We start from the raw sequence: 23,565 nt of genomic DNA on the forward strand, positions 1-23,565 counted from the left end.
ATATCGGCATTGCTCATTGGCCTTCAATTTAGTTGGGCAGAACTTATTCCTGTGTTCTCCCCACCACCTAAGGTGGGTCACACTGGGTGCCATTTTCTTTCCTCTGTTTTTTTTTTTTAATGAAGAGGGCCAAGAGACAGAAGAAAACAGGCACGCAGGGAGAGAGAGGAAGAAATATGGATGTATAGAGTAAAAGTAAATACAATAATCTCATGTTGCAGATGGTGTTTAAAGGTTGGGTCCATATCTGAAAAATATGAAGAACTACTCGCATTGCTAATATTTAAAACTTGGTAGCATCAAGGAAGAATGTTTAGTTTTGTCTTTTTCTTTTAGGTTTTCTTTCTAAGGGTCCTGACTGCTATTTTTTTTATATAGATGAAATCACTGCCAGCTTTCGTAGGTTTGGACCTCTTGTAGTGGACTGGCCTCATAAAGCTGAAAGCAAGTCATATTTTCCACCTAAAGGTATTTATTTTAATATAAACCTTCTGGGGCAAGAAACTGCCTTCTGTGTGATTTTTTTTTTAAAGCATACTTTATAAAATGCTCAATATGTTTTTCAATTAAGGTGCTACTGAAGATAGAATATAGATCAGCCTTCCCCAATCTGGTGCCCTCCAGATGTTTGGACTCTAACTCCCATCAGCCCCAGCCAGCATGGTCAGTGGTCAGGAATGATGGGAAGTATTGTCCAATAGATCTAGAGGAACTCATGGTGGCGAAGGCCGATATAGATGAACACCACAAAAATGAGGATGTTTTTTAACTGTATAGTTTTCAGAAATGAATTAAAACTAGGTTCTGACCTAGTTCACACATAATGATTTAATTAGCCATGGTTCGTTGAATCATGGGTTGCTGTTACATGCAAACCCGGAACTATGGGTTAGCCATGGGTGGTTAACCATAAAGTACCCATTATGAGAACCCATGGTTTATTGTTGGGTTGTGAATTGTGGGTTGTTTAAACCATGGGTTGTCATTACATGTGAACCATGGGTTGTTCATGGGTTGTTTTGCCAGGATACAGAGGCAGGGGGCAACAGCAGGCAAAAACTCAGCCTCTTTATATGCCAGTACTGCAGTGCTGCAAACACATTTGGGATATAGGGAGGGTGTGGGTGAAGGAGGAGGGAAACAAACAACCCAGGGACTGAGAAAACAAACCATGGTTTGTTCAGTTTTCTACCAGATAAGCCATGCGTAGGGCAACAACCCACAGTTTAAATAAACCATGGGTTAGCATTACATGTGAACCAGGCCACTAAGGCTAAGAATCTAATCTGAAGTCCATTCAGTGACCTGGTTCACACATAATGACAAACCATGCTTTGGTGAATCGTGTGTTGACATTATGTGCAAACCCAGAATCTGTATGTGAATATTTTTTCTTCTCTTGTCCTAAGGAGATGTTTTGGACTTGGCTTCATATTTATTGGGGGTTTGCAATTTTTGTAATCTACTTTCTTTTGCTAACTTGAGCATGCCGTGGTGTCATTGTACAGAAATGCACAACGCTATTGTTTGCTAGAGTGTGTAGGACATGGATCCATAACCATTTACATTGGTGTTGTGCTGCATTTGGATTGTTTACATGAGTTTTAAGTTGTGTAAATGCTTGTCTAAACAGGGCTTCATAGCCACAGGTATACTCATTTTGCCAGTTTAAAAGGTGTTTATTAAAAATTTCTCTGGTGTTACTCTTGCTAGCACAGTGCCTGCCACTTTGATAGGCCATACTTTGGGCCATGACTATGTATTTTCCACTTTCTTAGAAGTGCTCAACCAGCGGGAGAAATCTATCCTGCACTACCTATTCTGTCTCTTTGTCATGATGAGCTTCCAGTATGTGCTCACCCCTTAAAGGATATGAGAATGCACTGTACTGCACTAGAAACTAACATGACCCAGTGGTGTAATGTGGGAACAGATACTTTTGCAACTCTTTCAAGCATCCACTGACCTGGTTCACACAACATGACAACCTGGCACAGTTTTTGCAAGGTGGCTTATTTTTCATGAACAAGCCACTGTGAGAACCCATGGCTTGTTGTTGGGTTGCTCAGGGTGGCTTGTTTCCAGGATGGCTTATCATGACATCAGAACCTGGTTCAGTGACTTTGGCATGGCTTGTTGAAAAGGGCTACTGAGGTGCTTGGCAAGAGTGGCAAGAAACCGCGCCATTCCTTGCGATCCCACTAGTGCCACCATTATCTTCCCTCAACCCTTGTCAGTACAGTCCGCATCAAGAAGAAATGACACTAGAGAGTGTCCTGAACACATTTGCAGTTTTAAAAAAAATCATTCTTGCACTGATGCACAGATGTGAAAGTCCACCACTATGAAATTTGCATAATTCCCCCTTCACTTTACTGCTTTGCCATGAAATTTGCATATTTTTAGTGATCTGCCTTGCTACTTTGTAACCCACATGTATATCTGACAGCCAACAACTGAGACCAATGGAGGGAAGTGACAGGCACGAAGTGCAGGGAGGGAGTCGAAAGCACCTGAGGACGGAACAAAAAGGAGCTTTTGGGGTGGATGTCATTACTGTGGGAGTAAGTGAAGCAGCCTTTAAAATAAAGGTGTTTACTAGCAAGGGAAGTGTCAAAGTGGACAATGCACTTGACAAGAACATTGACAAGAGGGGGATATTGGTATGCTGTGCTAAATACCAGATAAGGGGTCTTATGCTCCTTTCCAAGACCCCCCAAAAAAGGTTGCGACTATGTTACCACATTCATTAATTCCATTTGGTGATCTGATGTGTGTGTGTGTGTGTGTGTGTGTAGTTATGGGGGGGTGGTTTCCCTCAGGAGCTGGCAACCCCTGTGGACCAAGTGCAGAAAGGTTGCTGATATAAGGACGAAGGAAACAAGGAGTTCTGCTGCAAAGGTGCCCGGGATACATGCTAGGAGCTGGCTGGGAGACTGAGGAGCAAAACAAGCCATGGCAAGCCACAGAGGCCCAATCATCTGTTAGCAAGCGAACAACAAACTCATGGCAGCTTATTCTCAGGATGGCTCAGCGTGACGTCCGAACTCACCCATTATGTAGTAGCCATAACTTGACAGAAATCAGTGCAATTTGATAACATAATTGGGTTAAATGGGTGGGTTAATTGCAAGTATAGCTTCTCTGGTAGTCGTATTTTGGGAGCCCACTGACCATTAAAATTCACAATTCCTTTTCAAACTAGTGGGTAGATTGCCAAAGAACCAGCTGCTTTGTCATTATTCGTGTTAAAAACAGCTTCATTTCTCCAAATTTGTTAAACTGAAGTTTGAAGTGAGAGAACTTTGTTTTGAAACTTTTCTTGCACATACAAGAAGTCCATTTTTAACTAGAGCAAAGAATGGTGCAGTGGATATACAATATGAGTATATGGATAAATAACATTTTTTTAAAAATAACCTGTCTGTTTGAATGGAACCCTTAAAGTGTTGTCTATTCTCTAAGTAGTGTCTGTAGCAGGCTACGATTTTATTTTCATTTTCTCAGAGAGGCCTAAGATAATGCCAGTCCCTGCTTCAACAGAAGATTCCTAATGGTCTCTGGGCTAGATCCAGAGTTGCTCTTCTGTGACCAGAAGGGTTTTTTCCATTTGCAGAAAAGACTGCAATCCAGTGGTTACTCACACTGTAGGAAGCAGGGTGGGGGTGGGGAGGTGATCTCCGCCATCTCTCACACTGGCTGGAAGGGGAAGGAGGAATCAGTGAAAATTGTCTCACCCCTTCCTCCAGTGGGAGTGTCCTGTGAGCGGATTTCCAATCATGGGAACTCTGAATCCAATCCAATGTGTTTGCTGTTGCTTTAATAAATACCTAATTGTTGCTGGAGTACAAAAGGCCTATATTATTACAATTGGAAGCATTCTACATTTGGCTATATCAGTGCTCGGTCATGCTTGTAAAAATGTTCTTGAGTAAGATCTATTTTAGCAGAAGACAAGGGAACAGTCTTTTCCTATTTTTATCATGCTTCTAATATGGGAAACAGCTTTCAAAGCCCTGCCAGTTGCCCTGAATGTCTGTCTGAAAGTGCTAAACAACACTTGGTCACAACTGTTCCAGATTATTTATAACTGACTTCTGAGCTGTCAGGGCTTTCAGCATAAACCCTGGAGCATGATTATCCTAAACTGTTTTGGTCAGGTAAACTTGGAATAGGTACTTGATTGACAATTGTAGTAGCATTCTATCTGTTTCCAGAAGGTTTAATGTTGGGGCATGTGCAGATGTGTGCATATTATTGTGTGAACAATATGTGTCATTTTGTATCCAGCCCTTTCTGAGCACTTTTCTCACTCTTCTTGATGTCATGCTGTTCAAAAAATAACCTTGCTAGTGTTTCCTGAGAACAGCTACTCTGCCAATCATCTGAGATTAGGGATTTTTAACATAAGCTGTCCTTATGAACATTTCATTTTCTTGTGGCTTATAAATATTTTAAAATGTTACCCAGGACATACAAATGTAGTTGTGCAGCACTGATTTTTCATTCCTATTTTTGATAAGAATTCTCTGAATATCTCAACAGTTCTTCCAATATAAAATGTTAGTGTTGTCATATTCCAGCTCCTTAAGTAAAATGGAATTTCTGTGCTTTGATGACAGACACTTGGCAAGTGCACCTGCTGAACTTCTCCATGCCACTCAGCAGCTAGACCTCTATGGGTTAGGAACTAGTAATCCTAGCAAAGCTCTGATTACCTTCTAAGACTGTTACTCCCATTTTACCTCAGTTTTGCAGTAGTCCTGCAGTAGGGAGGTCTTCTGAGTGCTGCTGGAACATTTTTCCACAAGTCCTGTTCCTCTCGCCTTGTCAGCCCAAAGTTTCTTCATGTGATGTGTACACAATTACGTCATTGTAATTACTAGGAAACTTCTCGCCCATTACCAATAATGATGGTTCCAATTTGGCCATTTGACAGAATCCCTCCTGGCAGTTCCACTGGAACAAGTCAGAATAGAATAGATGACATTGTGGCGGCATGGTGCCTGAGCTACACCGGAAGAAAGGACCTAAGCATGGATATTAATGGCCCCAGGACAGCAAGGTCCTTGGCTGAGCTGATCTCTAGTGAGATCAGCTCAGCCAGGGAGTCTGCCATGCAACAGGGTAGACAGTACTTCAGTAGAATCACTACGCTTTGCAATTCCCCACATTAGGAATGCATATCCAAAGTTGGTAGAAATTTTTAAGTGTTTTATTATTGTAAGTATTTTTATACTGCCCTTCAGTGATATTCCAAACTTGGCAAAGGAGAGAGAATCTGTACAAAAGATTGACAACCTTTCTCCCAGGTTGAGAGGCGAGAATAACCAAATCACTTGCTTTCACTAGTATTAATCAAGCCTCCCGTCTCTGTTTGCATACCTTGCTCTCCTCTCGCTATGGTAGGTGGATGATGATCCTAAAATAAATGGCCTATTACGAAAAAAGATGACGTTATGGATGGAATATTAAGTCAAAAACCCATAATTACAAAGGCCAATTATCTTCATACTCCTGTCCTTGAATAAATGCCATCATGGAGTGCTATGAATATTTTAAATGACTGCACACAGCTGACTTCTTAAAATTAAAGCTGAAGTTCTATACTTAAACAAGAGAAGCAAACTAGAGAGACTAATATTTCTGATTTTCAAGACATCAAAAAATTGCTTTCACTTAGTTTTTTACACTTCATATTCTGGAATGCTGTATAGGGATATTGGTGTCACCCATTATAAAATATTTTGCTTCTATGTAAAGCAAAAGTAGCATTTGTTAGCTTGAATATTCTTGGAATGTATTATATATTTCTGCAGGTTGCAGCATGTTCAACACAAATGTCAAAGTGGTAGTGAACTAGAAATGGTGTGACTTAGAGTATGCAGATGTCCAAATTAAAATAAACTGTTGGATATTTAACCACACAATTAGATACTGTGGTCTATTTTTTAATTTTATTTATTTATGTAATAGATTTATATTCAGCTTATCATATTTTAAAATATCTTTCAGTGGTTTACAAAGATAACACATTAAAATAAAATAATTATAAAAGCATTAAAACTAAGTACTCACAATACCATAGTTAACGAACAAGCTGGGCAGCACAATCAATCAGGGAACGTCTGGGTAAAGAGATGGGTCTTTAATTGGCACCTAAAGCATGCCACAGTTGGTGCCTTCCAAATCCCAGGGGAAAGAGCATTCCATAGCCTGGATGCTACCACAGGGAAGGCCTACTTCCAGGTTGCTACAAGATGACAATCTGCAGGTCAGGGTACAACCAGCAAGGCCTCCTCTGGTGATCTTAATAAAAGCACAGGTCTATATTGGGGAAGGTGATCCACCAGTTATGAAGTTCATTCTGAATATTGTGTGTATAAACTTTCCATTAAATTATAAAGGGCACAGTCCTATGGCCTCTAGACAGCATCTAGATGGCCGTAGGATTTTTCAGTTTCTGGGAACTGAGCTCAGAGCCAGTGCTCTGAGCTTGGTTTCCAGAAATACAGCTCTCCACCCCCCACCCCTTGTAAGAGGCATGGTTTGTCCCCAGCTCTGCACTTGGAAGAGCAGTGTGGAGCGGCCGAAAAGGGAGCATTCCTGGGGGAGTGGCAGGGACCACAGAAGCACCATTACAATGCTTCCTATGCACCATCCGGCCTCCCCCCACCTCCCCCCACTCTGAGGCGCCCCGGTTAGACAGCCAAAATCGAGTTCGGAGGCGGCCGACTGTGCCCGAAATGGCTTTTCTATTTAATAAAATCACATTCCACTATTCCCCCTAAAAGAGACTCAAGGCAGCTTGCTATAAAAACAACAAAAATGAATAATAATATTAACACTTGTTACGATGGTTTCAAGTGTTCAAAGCACTTCCCATGCATTATCTAGTCGTAATCCTTCCAACAGCCCTGCAAAGTAAATTGGTATTATTATCCCCATACTGCAGATGGGGGGACTGAAGCTGAGAGAGAGTGGCTTGCCTGAGGCCATTTAGTGAGTTCATTACTGAGGTGAGTTTCGAGCCAGGGATTTCCTCATTTGCAGCTCAGTCTCTTCACTATACCAGCTGTCAATTATCACATTAAAATGCTTTTTAAAAATATGATCAAACAGATTACATACCAAGCACAGAAACATGAAAAATAGCACCTGCCAAATGTCTTGCAGCTTTTCTGAAATCCCATAAAGCTTGGTGAGCTTATTTGGGGAAGGGGTTCCAGAAATATGGGTCCATCACAGAAAAGGCCTTGTGATGTGTCATTGTCAGTTTGGCTACAGTGAAAGGTATGCACAGCAAGGCCTCTTCGGATGATCTCAAAGAACAAGGAGGTTCATAGTGGAGGAGGCATTCCATAAAGTACCCCAGACTCAAGTAGCTTGGGACGTTAAAGATCAAAGGCACTCTCTTCAATTGTGCCAGTCAGTGAGTTAGGACTCAGTAGCATTCTTTACACTGATCCAATGAATATGAACTTGAGCACGCTCTGGGAGAGAGCGGAGGACAGTAAGGCCTGGCGTGGTATGGTCCATGGGGTCACGAAGAGTCGGACACGACTTAACGACTGAACAAGAACAACAACAACAACAACAAGCATTCTTTAGCACAACTGTAATGTGATCTTTATGTAAATCAAGTTAAATTCCTGGCCACATTTTTTACCAGTTGTGGCATTCAAGCAGTCTTCAAGAGCTGCCCTATGTTTAGCGCATGGTAGTAATGGAGCAGAAGTAACCAAACCCTCTATTAGGGTTATCCACATAGTTTGGTGAAAACTTTGGGTCTCTGATCTGAGCTTCCAACACTACCTGTACTTGCTCCTGCCTTTCTATTCTGTAGGAGTTGCCACCTTTATGGTGACTGACTTTCTTTTACATAAACACATCCATGCGCATTACAAGGAGCCACCTTCCTCCACATAGACAGAACTAGTCCATGGGCAGTAAATGGTAGTGGGCCTCCAGTGTACTTATGTCTGGTGTAGAAAAACTCCTAACACCCAACACTTGGGGCAGAATTACAATTATCTCTGTCAGGATAGAATGGTGTCCACAGTATGAAAAAAACTGGGCAAGAGTAAATATGAGAAGAAAGAGGGAAATGGGGCAAGACAGAATTGAAGCCAGTGCATTTCTTTCATTTAATGAATGAAAGTTAGTTTTGTCTGGCATAACAGCCCCCTCACCAAATCGTTTTGTCCGTCTAGCCTAGCTTTCCCCAGACTAGTGTCCTCTGGATCTTTTGGACTTCAGCTCCCATCAATCCCAGCCAGCATAGCCAGTGGTCTAGAATCCTGGGAGCTGTAGTCTAAAACATCTGAGGGACACCAGGTTGGGGAAGGCTCATGTAGCCTAAGCTTCTGATTATAGTGTGAATATTTACTAGAAATGCTCTATAACTGCCGAACAGAGACTGAACAAGGGGATAAGGTTGTTACGTCTTACTCATTTTTCATCAGTAGGACTTTATGGCATACTACTACTAGCACAGCTGAATACAAGCAGGTTTACTGCAGTTCTTTAGCATTTTGATGTCATTAATATAAATACTGCCTTCAGAGAGTAATCGGTTGCTGCAGCATCTTCTCAAAGAAACAGGAATCAACTCCATCTAACAGATAATCTGAGGATGTGTGTGTTTTAATGTAATTTATTTTTATTGAGGCACATAGCAAAGTACACAAAGGAAAAAGAAAAACAACTTTTTAAAAGAATTAAACAAGTTACAGAGCATGTGTATGTAACACACTCATCATTTCTTTTGAGCCAAACAGACTTTTTAAAAACCTATACAGAACAGCATAACCACAATTCGAGTTTTGATTTGATTTCCTGGTTGTTAACTTTTCCCTATTCTGTCTGCAGTCCATTCCATTTCAACCATCACAGCAGGGCTGACAATGGAACATACTATTCTACAGCTCTTCCTCTACATATGTATAAGAAATTAAAGCATGTAATGTTTGCATGAAGATGCAGAACAACTTAACAACATCAAAAGGATTAAACAGCTGATGAAACATATATTGCGTATAAAAATAAGATTAATTATAAGATCAAAAAACACAGCTGTAAATTGGAAAGCAGAAAGTTTTAATTCTACAGAAGTTGTTGTGGCAGCTAGCTTGCCATGAATTTACTCCAGTTTTGCCTCCTCCCCTCTTGATTCTTATTTAATTTGGAAGTTCAGCTTTGAATGCGAGTTCTCAATCTTCCCCCCCCCTACCATTCTCTTGCAGATGGTATTACCAGCAGCCTCCAGTATTTTGCAGATACAATTCTCAATTATTTTGTTGGATCGATCAATTAGTATAGCTTAGAAAGAAGAGTCATTGTTCTAATGGGACAGGGTACCCCAAGATTTTCTCTAACAATACTCTATATTGCAACATAATGAGAACCATGGGCACAATAGAGATGGTTGTTGCAGGGTCTCCTATTTGTTAACCTGCAGCTGAACTCTTCACATTCACTAGCTGTGAAATGTAAGCCTTTTTAAACCTGTTGTCTTTCTCCCTACTTGAAATGCCAGGTTTACCAGTGGCACTGTCTAAGTATACACAGTCTAGTTCATACTTGCCTCATCAAAATCTAATTTGTTATTTATTTGCTCATTTAGTTGACTTTTACAAATGCTATTTTTAAATTAAGTTGAATATCAGATTTGAACATTTTAGTATGTCCTGGGTTTATATTCTACTGAAAACTACAATTGATTATATTATAGTTCTGTCTGATGCTTTGAAATGGCCTTTGAAAGAAGACCCTTCTTACAGATCGGTTGTTTCAACATGGCTAAGGGCAACATTTTGCTCAAAACAGTACTATCGTGAAAATACGTGCATTAATACTTTCCACATTCATTTAAAAAGTATACTGGATTTGGTTTTGCACCAAAGCTTATGCAATCTTACACACACTTCCCAGGGGGTATGTCCCATTGAGTTCAGTGAGACTTCTGAGTGGACATGTATAAGATTGCATTGCTAGTACATGTGCTTGTTCCTATCAACATATAGGCTGGAATTCCAAATCTGCTTAGATTCATGCAAGGGGTTGTACTAGTCCAGTGGAACATTGAGTTTTTTCTTAGAACTGTAACTTTCATGTAGGGTGGCCGTGTGTCCTACTTTACAGAGGACAGTCCTCTGTTCAAAGGGCTATCAGAGGATAGTCCTCTATTTGAAGGGTTGTTCAGTCTAAGTCTCTCATAAGTGGGTGGAGGCACCTTAAACTGCTCATCAACAGTTAGCACCTGGGAAACAGACAGAGCAAGATACCTGGTCGCAACCTTCCCCACTATGGTGAGTTATGTTGTATTTCTATTTAAATTACAATTATTATTTCTAAATTTGCATCTATACTTATAAATTAGCATAGGCAAATCTGTGCCTTCTTTGTCCTCTTTTAAAAATATTGTACTAAATTTTATTAAATAGAACAAATAATAATCAACATTAACTATAAAAGACAATACAAGGAGATCGAGTTAGTACATTCATTATAAACCAGAATATGTGACTCCAGAGAGTTCAGTGAGAAGTATCTTGATATGGTGCTTCATCTACAAGGGTCCTTCCATAAGGATCCATGGGAGCTTGGTGGTGCAATCACATTGTCTTCTTTGCTGTTCTGTTGGCTTTTTTGGTGATGCATTCCTTCTTTTTTTTGGTGATGTATAAGTGGCCAGCCTAGTTCTTCTTCATGGTCTGTGCATCACACATATGAGGCCATTCCATGTTGTCTCATACCGCTTTTGAATCTCCCTTTGCTTTCAAAAGCAATTTGCCTCACAGCATAAGAGACTGCTGTTTGACAAAAACAAGTCTGACATTTCCTAAGGCTCACAGAACCTGGTGGTTTGGGTCATGGCCGTTACTTAAAGTTCCAATTCAGCTAGACAAATATATACACAGATACAGGTTTTCACTCTTACATTAGTCCTTCTTGTGCAAACAGGTGCATCTGATTACCTGTTAGGAGCTGGCAGCACTGATAATAGGAGGAGTACACAGCCTCCTGCTATACTTGACCATCTCTAGATTAGGGCATATATATTTAAAATAAATATAATGTAAGCTGACTCGAGAACCCATGATATACCTTGTCTATAAGGTGAAGAAAAATGTTGATAGTGTAAGTATCTTGTCACAGAGCTGACAGTCAACGCATATATATCCATGCATAACTACATGCATGCATGTACATGCCCATGATTTAGCAACGTTCTTTCCCATCACTCTGTGCATACAGCTGTAGTGGAGTACAGAAAGAGAAATCTTAATTCTGAAGCCTTTCAAGTAGCCTTCTTTGTGACTACCATGCTGTAAGAAAATGTGGTGCTCTGCCAAGAACAAGCCAACCAGAACAACTGTTTGCAATGATGCAAAGCTTTAAGAATTATTTCTGTGAGAGCACTCATTTTGATCAAAAAGGGAGGTAGTTACTTCATACATTTCCCTTCTCAAGTGTAGAATAGGCTAACTCTCTATATTTGTCAGTACAGAAATACTAAATGAATAGCAATGAACACAGAATCAGAAGTAGTCAGCTGAAGTAGACAACAGAAGTGGCAACAGAAGTAGCCAGCGGCAGCATAGCTTGTTCTGACTTGGAAAAATGAATAGCAATGCTGGTGGAGTTCTCTGGGCTCAGGCCTGGGAATGAGCTTTGGTTGCACAGTAATACTTGGCTCAAAGGGGAGGTGAGCATTAGAAGCCTCTGAATTCTTTTCCATCTAGCTAAAAAAATGTTTATTTATTTATAATACTTTTATACCGCTTAATATAATAAAATCCCTAAGTTGTTGTTGTTCAGTCGTTCAGTCGTGTCCGACTCTTCGTGACCCCATGGACCATAGCACAACAGGCCTTCCTGTCCTCCGCTCTCTCCCAGAGTGCACTCAAGTTCATATTTACTGCATCGGTGATGCTATCTAGCCATCTCATCCTCTGTCGTCCCCTTCTCCTTTTGCCTCTTTCCCAGCATCAGGGTCTTTTCCAGTGAGTTTTCTCTTTGCATTAGGTGGCCAAAATATTTGAGCTTCAGCTTCAAGGCAAGATAAAATAATTGATTTTTTAAAATCTGCTTTGGTTTTATATGGTGTGATATTTTATTATTACTGTGTATTTTCTATTAATTTTACTGCTAGCTATGCTGGGCATGTTCTTGTGGAAAGGTGGAATATAAATTCAAGAAATAAAATTAAATAAATCTGAGCTAGAGAGGATTTCCAGGCTTATCCTTCTCTGTTGAAGATTTTTCTCTGGAAAAACTGGGATTGGATAAGCAAAAGGCCACCTTATAGTGCCCCCCCCCCTTACACCACCCCCAGGTTATCTTGGAGGCAGCTCTTCAAAGCAGCCCCCTAGCAAAGCAACAAATGTGCTAAGCTCAGAGTTTGTTAAGATAGATTAATGGATACCACATTTCTAATGTGTAAAAGGCAGAATAGTTTCCTCTTTATTCCTGTGAAGAAATGCCTGTATATAACTATTGTTGTTCTGTAATGTTTTCTTTGTGTGCCTTTGGTGAGGCAAGAATGTATCTGAGGCCTTGTTTTGTTGTCTAAGGCCTGCGTAGTAGTTGTGTGGTGAGATTCTGAAGAGGGAGAGAGACGATCGTTTTGTATATTGTTAGATGGGGTGAATTCAGGTGAATTCAATTCTGATTGACTGGGGATTCTAGCTAGGTGGAAAAGAGCCATTGGGAAATGAAAGTTAAGGTATGACAGTTGACAGTTAAGGTCAAATTGTCAGTCTGTGGAAAGAGAGGGAGAAGGTCTGCTAGTTGGTTTGTACTGTTTTAAAAAGCCTAGGAGAAAGCTGAGGAGAAAGTGAATAGCCAAGGCTGAATAGTAAGATCAGGAGCACAGAGCAGGTGGCTGTGTTGTAGCAGGAAGCTGCCCTAAGATCTTGCCAGAAGAACGTTACTCAAGCAGGCAGTAAAAACCCAGAGTGACTATCCAACCAGCAGGAAATACAACGAGGAGTTTTGGTGTCAGAGGAATACTGCACCCAGAAGCTGGACCTAGTTGTGAATGTATTTGGCTGGGTTGGAGGTTTCGGGAATTTAGCCTGAGGTAAAAGAAAGAAGTCATTGGAGCAACAGTGTCTCTGAAGTCCTAAAGAATTGTCACTAAGAAGTCTTTTGAAAACCCCAAAGTAAATATTAGTAATCCCTTATGTACAAAAGATCCCATTAATGAATTACTTGTTTAATAGTTCATCTTGTCTCTAGTGTTGGTGCCCATCTCATGCCTAAGCCTCTTATACCAGATACTAGGATGTTTTAAAGTATTCTAACAGAATGGGGACAGCAGAAAAGGGTCTGCTTCTGGAATTCTGAGTTATAGTGGCAGAGAGTTCCTTAGGCCCAGAAAAATAAACATTTGCTATAAATAAGAAACCCCATAGTGAGGGAGCAGTTTCCCCACAGATGGTGGCAGTGCTGAGAAGAGTCAATCCCCCATAATTCCCAACAAGAATTATGTTCTCTCTATGTTGTTTCCCCCTTTGTACATTAATTCTTATTCTTTACAGAGCCAGGAGGACTTCTGCATTATTTGAGTAGGAGATGAAGATGCAGCATATATTAGTTTAAAGCTTTAATACAAAGAAGACCAGTAGTAACAAAGAGTTTTATGTGAAAATATTTCTTGTGGTTTTGTGACAGAAGGGTACACATAGGAATCAAGCTATAAAATAATTTTTCCCTTCATTTGAAATTGTTTATCCACTGTTTTCTTGGTTAAGTGAATCAGCTGGCACTGCAGTACATTGTCACCCTGTCTAGAGAAACTTTAGCTTCACAGCCTAATATGTAGTATTGCTCTTCTGCTGTAAGATTAGTCTATTATATTTTGCAATTTCTTTAGCATTAAAGCCTTTGATATTTTTTTTTTGGAACGCCAGTCACAGCACAGCAATGCTTTAACTTAAAAGTCTGCTGATTTTTTAAAAAAGCACCTCTGGGTTCTTATTTTTAAAAATCAGCTTTTTTGACTTTTCATTTCATCTTTGGATTTAGAAGTGCAATTTTATTAGAGTTCAAAGCATACAGTTATAAAGTTATAAAATATGACTGACTCTAGAGCAATGACCATTTATGCTAGTAGTAACTTCAGAAATTTGCCTGAACTTTTAAAATGTTGTTCTGAAGTTTTTCTTTATATAGAGAATGTATATACCATTTCAATAAATATATTCTTAAAGCCAAAGTGTAAAAGTCTGGAAATTCAACATATCTAGCCTGAACAGCTATGGCCATAGAGTGTGAAGGCATTCTTCCCCATTCTGCACAAATACAACAGCTGCCTTGAGTAGGAAATTCTATGTTTAACATATTTCTGAAGCGTACCAGTGCAGAAATTTTATCTCTAAGCACTATGTTCCATTGCTGAGGTGGTTGCAGTTAGAAACTTTGCCTGAATTTTCAAATTCAGTCATCTTTATCCTTCTTGTAGGGAAATAGGTTATTTTTCTTTATCCTTCTAATACGTTTCAGCCAATTAGCACATTATTTTTTTAGATGTGCACCCAAGATATTTCACATATATGCTTAAAAATGGGGCTTTTTAGATGTTGAGTTAGCATAGTCTGAACACACATTGGGAGGGGGAACACGATCATGGCAGCAGACTCCACATTTAACCTATGATCATTTGTTTAAAAGTCTGAAGAGAACCTACGCATGTACAAAGCTCCACACAATGAGGAACCCAGCAGAGAGGCCGCATGTGCTGTCTTTAGATCTTAAAACATGAGGTCTTCAGGGTGGAGCTTGCCACTGTAAATTTACTGTTTGCTGTTCCCTAACCGAACTTCTGGAAAGATTCAGATGTCAATGTGGCAAACACATATTTGTAAAAACATATAAAGTACACTTGCCGGGGAACTAGGATTGCCTGTGTACACTTTGTGGCAAACCTGGAAAGCTGTTAAATATGTCCCATTTTATATAGTTACCAAATCTGCAGCCATGCTTTTTGCTATGTCTGCAAGAGAACAAATATGTTGGAAAATGTTGGAACCTTAGATTATATATCATCTATCATCATAAACCTTTTTGGACCAGAAATATGCAAGAGGATTGTGGGTGGGTGGATGGAATGTGATAGTGATAAAATTATGGCTAAATGTAGAGAGACAGGGTTTTTTTAGCTTGTGTCAGTGCAGTATTTGCATAAGATCATATGTAATGGTAAGACACAAGTGGTGCAAAACAGGCAAGAGTCTTGTTCTACTCTGTCATTATTGACACATGTGCTGCTGGTAGGGGTGAATTGCTGAAGCAAGGCTGTGGTACAAGTACTCGTTAGCGTGCCTAGCACATTTATAAGCTGGGTGTTCCAACACCACTCCAGGCCAATACCTCTTGGTACTGATGTTGTGCAGGTGGTAAAGTTGTGAGCATGACCGTTGAATGGCACATATATTCTTTTTTTTTGCAGTGTTTCCTCCTGCAGCTGCATAAGGCATCCCTCACTTTAATGCCCCAGCACAAAGTTTCTGCTTGTGAATGTATGCAGGTGCAGCAGTTACTATACCTCAGCCTTCCCCAACCTGATGCCCTCCAGATGTGGCATTGGCCATGCTGGCTGGGAATTATGGGAATTGCAGTCAACACATCTGGAGGGAACCAGGTTGGGGAAGGCTGCTATGCCTAAGCCTTTATCAAGCATGCAAACTATATTCTACGGTTAGGTGAAACTATAAACAAAGCCACTGGCATGGTGGGACATGTCTGAAATGGGTTTGTAACCAATTTTCCATAGCAACTTTATGTTTTGAATCAACTGTATCACCAGCATATGTTCTACTTAATCCATGCTATATTTGTGCTTTAGTTTGTGTATGTATTATGCATTTGTATTTGTATTTATTTACTTTATCCCTGTTTTGTAATTTGTTATCTCCCAAGGTTATGCCTTTCTGCTATTCCAGGAAGAAAGCTCTGTGCAAGCTCTGATAGATGCCTGTCTGGAAGAGGATGGGAAACTTTACCTATGTGTATCAAGTCCCACTATCAAGGACAAACCAGTAAGTAAACCAAATACACTTGTAAGAAATGGGCTGATCAGTATCCTGTTATTTTCAGTGTTATGTTGGCATACTGCCTTAGCCCGTATTGACCATGAAAGCTTTGCAGGCCATCAGTAAAGGTCAGAGCAAATCAGTATTCAAGCTATTTCCTTTACTGCTCTATAATGGATTAATGCTCTGATCCAACAAACTGATTCAGGTGCCAGAGCTCTAATGTGGGCACACTGCCTGCTTAGAAGATCTTTCTCATGTATTTTAATAGAGTCAGTCTTCATGTGCATTACTTTGCATGCATGAACTAGCTAGCTCCCTGCATTGAAATTCTAATGCAGGGATGGGCAGAAAGTAGATCTCTTGATGTTGTGGATTTCAACCCCCAGCATTGTTGACCATAGGCCATGCTGGCAGGGGCTTCTGGGAATTGAACTCCCAAACATTTGGAGTTCTACCACCTCCCTATCTCTGCTTTAATGCACAAGAGATTTTGTATACCTGCAAGGACTCATGGATCTTTGGTTGGGATGCGAGCTAGTTGTGTATGTTTTACAAATAATAGTTTCAGCTGCTTTTACCTAATGTTTGCACTGCTCCAGACATTAAAAAGTGGTTAATTTTCTAGATTGTAGGCAGACTGGCAGTACTTCATGAAAAGTAAAATAAAGGTCAAGAATAAAGGTCAAGAATTCTTGACAAGGTCAAGAATAAAAAATATTTTTAAAGTGTACCTGTATAGAGTAAGTGGAATTTCTTGGTGTAAGGCGGCCTTCCCCAACCTGGTGCCCTCTAGATGTTTAGACTTTAACTCCCACTAGCCCTAGCCAGCATGGTCAATGTTCAGGAATGCTAGGAGTTATAGTCCAGAACCGGAAGGCACCAGGTTGGGGAAGGATAGTGTAAGGCAATGTATATGTATTTAAAAGACCTGGGCCTTACAATGTTTCACATTCGCCTTGTTTGAACATAACAGTAGTGGCTAAACTATGGTTTAATGTTACATGAATAAATCTTGGGGTCATTCGCTCCAGCTCTCCATTTGCCATCTGTGGCACAGCACAAGGAGGAGACCAGTTTTGCTTCTGTTTTTAACTAACTGTGGTTACTCATTATATCCAAATGTGGAAAAAGTATGGTTAGTCTTAACTATGGTTTAGGGAAGTGAGCCAACTTCAAGCTGTGCTTTGCAGTCCTAGTTTGTTTCCCTAAACCACAGTTAAGATTAACTACAGTTTTGGGTTTAACATGTTAAACCACAGTTAATTAAAAAATGGAAGTGAAAACTTCCAATGTCTTACTTGTGGCTGTGCCACAGAAAGTGAGGGGAGGTGGGAGTACACAAGCCTGGAAGGTTGTATATATAACACAACACTGTGGGTTAGTGTTAAAACCAAATCACTGTGTCATTGTACTGTGTGTGTGTGTTCTCTCTCTCTCTCTCTCTCTCTCTCTCTCTCACACACACACACACACACACGCTGAGGATGATTCCAAAATATTTTAACTGTCCTTGTCCCTGTTCATGTGTTTAAAAATCCTCCATGTAGAGCAGCCCCATCGCTGGAACTGAGTGGAAGAATTAAAATATGAGCTGCAGCTCTGAGCTGCGGCTCGACGCTTGATCCCTGGAAGATCCTGCTCACACAATTTCTCTCCTTTAAAATGGGGGGAGGATTGTATGAGCACAGTCTCTAGGGGACTCTTTTCATCTGCAAAGAGCCCAGAAAGGTGAGGTTCATAGGGACTAGAGACAGGGCTTTCTGTAAAGGAGCACCCCCTTTCCAAGGAGGTTAGGTTGGCTCCTTTGTTATTGGGTTTTAGATGGCTGGTAAAAACTACACTGTTCCTCTGTGCTTTTAGTGATTAATGTCACTCTTTGGTTTTAAAAGGTTCCCTATTTTATTGCAATGTATGTCTTTTATTAATTTTGTGTTAGGGTGTATTATTTTAGATGGTTGTCTTTTATTGTTTTTATGATTTTATTGTAAATCGACTTGAGCATTCATTGAGTGGTGTGGCAATTCAAAAATACATAGGGGGTCGGATCCAGGATCTGCGTTCTGTGGATGGAAGGGCTTCATTGACTGAAGGTGCTACCATCCAATTTGGGGCGAACCCCTCTCTCTCCCACATCACAGTTCGCCCTGCCATCCAATTATGGGGGGAGCCCCTCTCTTCCCCATATAACAGCTCACCTCATTCAATGCTATGAAGCATTTTCAGTGCGCTAGAGGGGCTGCCATAGGGAGGAGGGTGTGGGGAAATGGACTTCCCACAGCCCAGGTACATATGCCTAAATCTGGATGCAAGAGAAACAGAAGAAACAAATTTCTACGATCCCTAGCTACAATAACTCTAACTCTGAGGTGATTTAAAGGGTAGAACAACTATATCTGTGTGTGACAAAAGCCCTATTCATATGTTCAACATCTTGAATATAGCAGATGGGGAGAGCACAAGCCCCACCTTCTCCTTGCACGTTTTCTTCACTTCTACTCCTTGATCCGTTGAGGCTCTCCATGCAATTTAGGAAGCTGGAAAATCAGTGCTCAAAATCATGTGGAGAACCTCCACAGATATACAAGGGTCTCCTCTTCAGAAAGTCACCCTCCACAGGTAGGGTAACAGAAATGCATGGGTAGAGCATGGGGCTAGCACACTCGCCCTCTTCATGTGTTTGCCATACTCAGATGTAGAATGCCTGAACTGTGGAATAAGCAACAGCCATAAGTTCAAATCCACTATATGGAGGGGGAAATAACTGTTTGAATAGATACTAAATGGTTAATGCATGTAGGAAGTTGGGGTACTGGTTTTGGTTTCACTTATGCCTCCCTACTTTGCCTGTTTCAGCTGTAAGAAGAAGATGCCTATTAATATTAAGTAAGGATCCTTTTTAAAGCTTGCAGTTCTGTTTCAAGTGTGGTCAGACAAAACTTATTCTGCAAGGAATAAGGCCAAAGACAGGCTTAGATCAAATCAGGTTCACTGCCTACACCCCAAATGACAAGTCCAACTGTCAGTGGGGCTGTGCTCTCTTCCCCCTCCCCTCCCTGATTCTGTCATGGAGGAGGGACCTCTCTCTTGAGAGAGCTTCCCAGGCCCAGCTGCCAGACGTGCCAGGTCACTTTGTTATAGATGTAAACTAAGAAGTTGAATATCTTCTTAGGTAATATTGTGTTAAAAATATATGAATTGTCTTATTCTTATATTCTGTTCTTACATTAAAAACCTCTGTATGTATATTGTGCCTAAAAATTGGTTATTGTGAACTGCTGAGGGTTTTTTTTTTTATATTCAGCATTATAGAAGTGTAAAAAGTAAATAAAATAAAAAATAAAATGGCAAGGCTAGCCTTGTGTGCAGTAGGGTGAGGACCTGGGAGATACAGAGGTTGGGGGCAAGCCAGCTACTCAGGTCTTTGAGCGCAGCTGATGCTTTAACTATGGGTCTTCACAAATTGAGCATATTTGTTCTTGTAAAGTGGTACTCTGAGAATATTCATTGGTTGGTATTGATACAGAATTAACATTGGTTATACAGTATTCTAATACATCTAGCTATTTAAAAAATGGCAAACGATTAGCAGTCCATTAACTTCTGTTGCTTTTCAAAAGGCAGTTTAAAATTAAGCTGATCTTATGGCTTTTTCAGGTGCAAATTCGACCTTGGAACTTAAGTGACAGTGACTTTGTAATGGATGGTTCTCAACCTTTAGACCCCAGAAAAACTATTTTTGTTGGAGGAGTTCCACGACCCCTCCGAGCTGGTGAGTGAAAACGTACAAACCTTTGATACAATAAATAGTCTCTCTAGAGTCTCTCCAGAGTTTTTCAGGATATTTCAAGTTGGTTAGGACTGTTTTTCTTCTATATGTGTATTTTCTGTCTTAAGCAGCAAAATCATGACACACATTGACCCAGTTCGCACTACATGCTGGGCTCACTGTGGATTTTTAACCTATGATGAGCCATGGTGCATGCCGGGTGCCAGTTTGAATATGCAATACCCAATGGGGTTGTGGTATGTCATCTGAACCCAGCCATTGGGGATTATGCGAGGGTTAAACAATCATTGCATAACCCTGATGTCTGGATTCAAGGAACATGCTGCAATCCCATTGGGGGTTGCATATTCAAAATGGTGCCTGGGACACACCATGGCTCATCATGTGTTAAATGTGAGCCCAGTGTGTTGTATGAACTGAGCCATTCGGTTGGATCCAGAGTTGTCTGGAGTGAAACAGTGATTTTTGCTGATGCTCGCTCTCTGACTGCAGCCTCCTTTGCCCCTGAAAATCTGTCCTGGAAGTTCAGGAGACCTTCTAGAACAGTGTGAGGTGGCACTTGAGGCTGTAGAGGGGAAGGAGGGACTGGTGAAAATTGTCACCCTGCCCCCTTTCTCCAGCTCAGTCCACTAGGTCCTGGTTCTCTGCAAATGAAAGGAGCCCTTTCATTTGCAGAAGAGCATCTCTGGATTCAACCCATTATGTAGAATTCTGGAGCAGAGGATTCCCCACCACATTGTTTGTTTTTAACTGAAAGCAGTGTGGTCCGTCTACATCTGAGAAGAATGGTAGGTAAAAAGACACTACCTCCTAACCCTTTTTCTTCCTGGCCAGTTTTCAACTGAAAATCACCCTCCTCAATCTGCTTTTTCACACACAAAAGGAAAGCCAAGGGAACTGTGGGAACACCATATCTCTTTCTCTGTGGACGAAAAAGCAGCTTAGGAAAGGTTAATGCCAAGCAGAAAAAGGACCAAGTGAGAGTTCAAACTCTTAGCCTGACCAGACAGACTACTTTGGGTTTTAAAAGATCTAGAAAAAATCTTACCATATCCATATAACATAGTTTCAGCTTGTAATTTGGGAGTGCAAGTTCTTAATAATGAGTTCTACTTGGACATTGCTTAGCACAAATTAAAGTAGCTTTAAGATTCAAACTTTGAGCATCTTGTTTTTGCTTAGAGAGCTAGCTCCATGTCTTCAGAAACATGAATATATCCTTGCTTTGATTGACATGGTTCTCTGTTCCTCTGAAAAGAAACCAAATGCTTCAAGTTAAGATTCAGTCTGAGGTTTCTAGATATGTACTTCAATTATATATACTTGGGTTTGGGTTTGGTTTTGTTTTTTAGAATTTGGGATAAATCAGTGTTCTAGTTGTCTTCATTCATGGTTACTTTGCATTTTCAAAAATCTTCAAATACTGAATGTGGAGCTTATCTAGAACAAAATATTTTTTTCTTTTTTGTGTAATGAATTTTCATTTAATTACTTTAAATTGTATAACAGTTTTGCCTTTAAATTCATTATGACATAATCAATTTCAGTAGACACTCCACAGACTCCTTGCCTAATAATTCTACACTTTTTAACACAACACAGGCAATGTATGAGCCTTTATGACATTTCCTACTCCCTGCACTGATTTTAATTTGTGCTAACTCTCTGAATATTTATAGTCCATCTGTTTTAAATACTATCTAGGTCCATTTTTGTTTTAAAGTATTTAAAATGATTTTTGCAACAATAGCTTATTTGCACCCTGTTCTTCCAGTAAATCTGAAGAATTATTTTCATTAAATGTAATCCTTGAAAAAACACTTAGGTTGAGATACGGATTATAATATATTTTAGGATGCAATCCCATGGGCATAGTCAGCCGCCTCCAAACTTGGAGGCAACCAACTATCCAATGCAGAGCGGGCAGAGCACGGAGGGGATCTTCTGCTCCGCCTCCAGCCGCCCTGCATTAGTGGCTAGACATCCGATTTCAGCTGTCTAGCAGGGGCGGGTCAGAGCGGGGGCGGGGAGGCTGGACAATGCATAGGAAACATCATAATGATGCTTCTGCTGTCCCATCCCCTCCTTGCCCCCAGGAATGCCCTCTTTTCCCCCATTCCGCGCTACTCTTAGGATCATGGAGCCAGGGACAAACTGTGCCTCTTATGAGCGGGCAGGGGCAGGGAGGTTGTTTTCTGGGAGGTCGGTTCCCATACCGCTGTCTAGCAGCCATAGGATTGCACCCTAAATCAATTAAAGATAAATCAATTGATTTAAAAGCATCATCAGTTGACAGAAAGACAGATAACAGACAAGAACTTGTCCACTTTTCTTGTATTTTGTTTATCATGGTTGATGAAGTTTTAATCTATTCATTTGGGTTTTTTTTAGTATATCTGTTTCTTGTGTGGTCAGTGACATTCCCTGCTTTACCACCTGTAAACTTTATGCTGTTACAGATGCAGTAATTTTGTGAACAATTTGGGACATTTGATATATGAAAACTGTGTTGAAGAGCTTCCAGAAATTAAATTAATACATAGGTCCTTTACTGTTTAATGTTCTTCTACAGTTGAACTAGCAATGATTATGGATCGCTTGTATGGAGGAGTCTGCTATGCTGGCATTGATACAGACCCAGAGCTGAAGTACCCCAAAGGTGCTGGTAGAGTGGCTTTCTCCAATCAGCAGAGCTATATTGCTGCTATTAGTGCACGCTTTGTCCAGCTCCAACATAATGACATTGATAAACGGGTAAGACATTGCAAGATGGATCAACACTGCTGACAAATTGCACAGGTGCCTTAGTGCCTTAAGTGAAGTTGGGCCATTACTCCATCTAACCCAGTGTTGTATCCTCTGACTAAGAGTGGCTCTCCAGAGTCTTGGGCTTTGGCCTTTCCAAACCCTGCTATCCAAGATCCTTTTAACTGGAGATGTCAAGGATTGAACATGGGACCATAGGCATGTAAAGTGTGTGCTCTCCTGCTGAGCTATGGAACTCCCACAAGAGCTTGTGTCTGATCTGTTTTTGGAGACTGACATATTTCTTAATGGCCAAAATAAAGTGAAAGTTAGACTTTAAAATTTAGCTTTAAGAACTTTCTAATCTTAAATGAGTTCCTATGAGAGTTCACTGAAATCAAACTTGTGTCTGCATGTGAAGAACATATAGAATGCCTTTGCTCTTTTTCCCCTTCATTCAGAAGTTTCCTTTTTATGGAATATACTTCTGAATGTAACTACTGGGCAGTAAATTGAAGGTAAACTAGACAACAAAAGTGTCATGGCTGAATGGGGGAAGATGGAGAAATAGCAAATACTCAAATTTTTGTGAGGTGAAAGCAATGAACCCCATACCTTTGAAGCCGATTTCCTTCATAGTCTTGATTCATCCCACAGAAAAATATTGCTGCTAATAGTATGATTCTAATGAAAATTCCTGTGAGAATTGCATATTTTATTGTTATATGAACTTGACCTTATTTACATAGAAATGTAATACTTTTTCCCAAAATAGAACAGAATGCAAAACTTTCCACATGCAAAATTGATAGGTTTATGTTTGTTGGTTTGTTTGTTTATTTGCTCTGTTCTAATTAAGTAGGAGTGAGCACATCTTCACACTGATTTTAATGGAAAATATTTAAGCATGTGCTTAACACTTCCATTGAAAGCAGTGGGCATAAATATTATTCGGCTGAATCATTCTCTTACAGTTTTATAACTTGAAGT

General features: G+C 40.3%; 1 protein-coding gene across 9 annotated transcripts in view; it reads left to right on the forward strand.

Annotated features, from left to right (window-relative positions):
- The window catches only part of CPEB3 (cytoplasmic polyadenylation element binding protein 3), a 126,395-nt gene that overhangs the window by 86,780 nt on the left and 16,050 nt on the right, over positions 1–23,565 (forward strand). For all 9 annotated transcript variants that reach the window (XM_084845891.1, XM_084845890.1, XM_084845894.1 and 6 more), the window contains 4 exons: positions 379–468; positions 15,928–16,046; positions 19,698–19,812; positions 22,403–22,584. In XM_084845891.1, coding sequence (XP_084702017.1) covers positions 379–468; positions 15,928–16,046; positions 19,698–19,812; positions 22,403–22,584 — 506 coding nt within the window. The remainder of the gene's footprint in view (positions 1–378; positions 469–15,927; positions 16,047–19,697; positions 19,813–22,402; positions 22,585–23,565) is intronic.

This window comes from Heloderma suspectum, chromosome 3 (assembly GCF_057233095.1).
Source record: "Heloderma suspectum isolate Gila_16-S chromosome 3, 16-S_ref, whole genome shotgun sequence".
NCBI lineage: Eukaryota > Metazoa > Chordata > Lepidosauria > Squamata > Helodermatidae > Heloderma > Heloderma suspectum.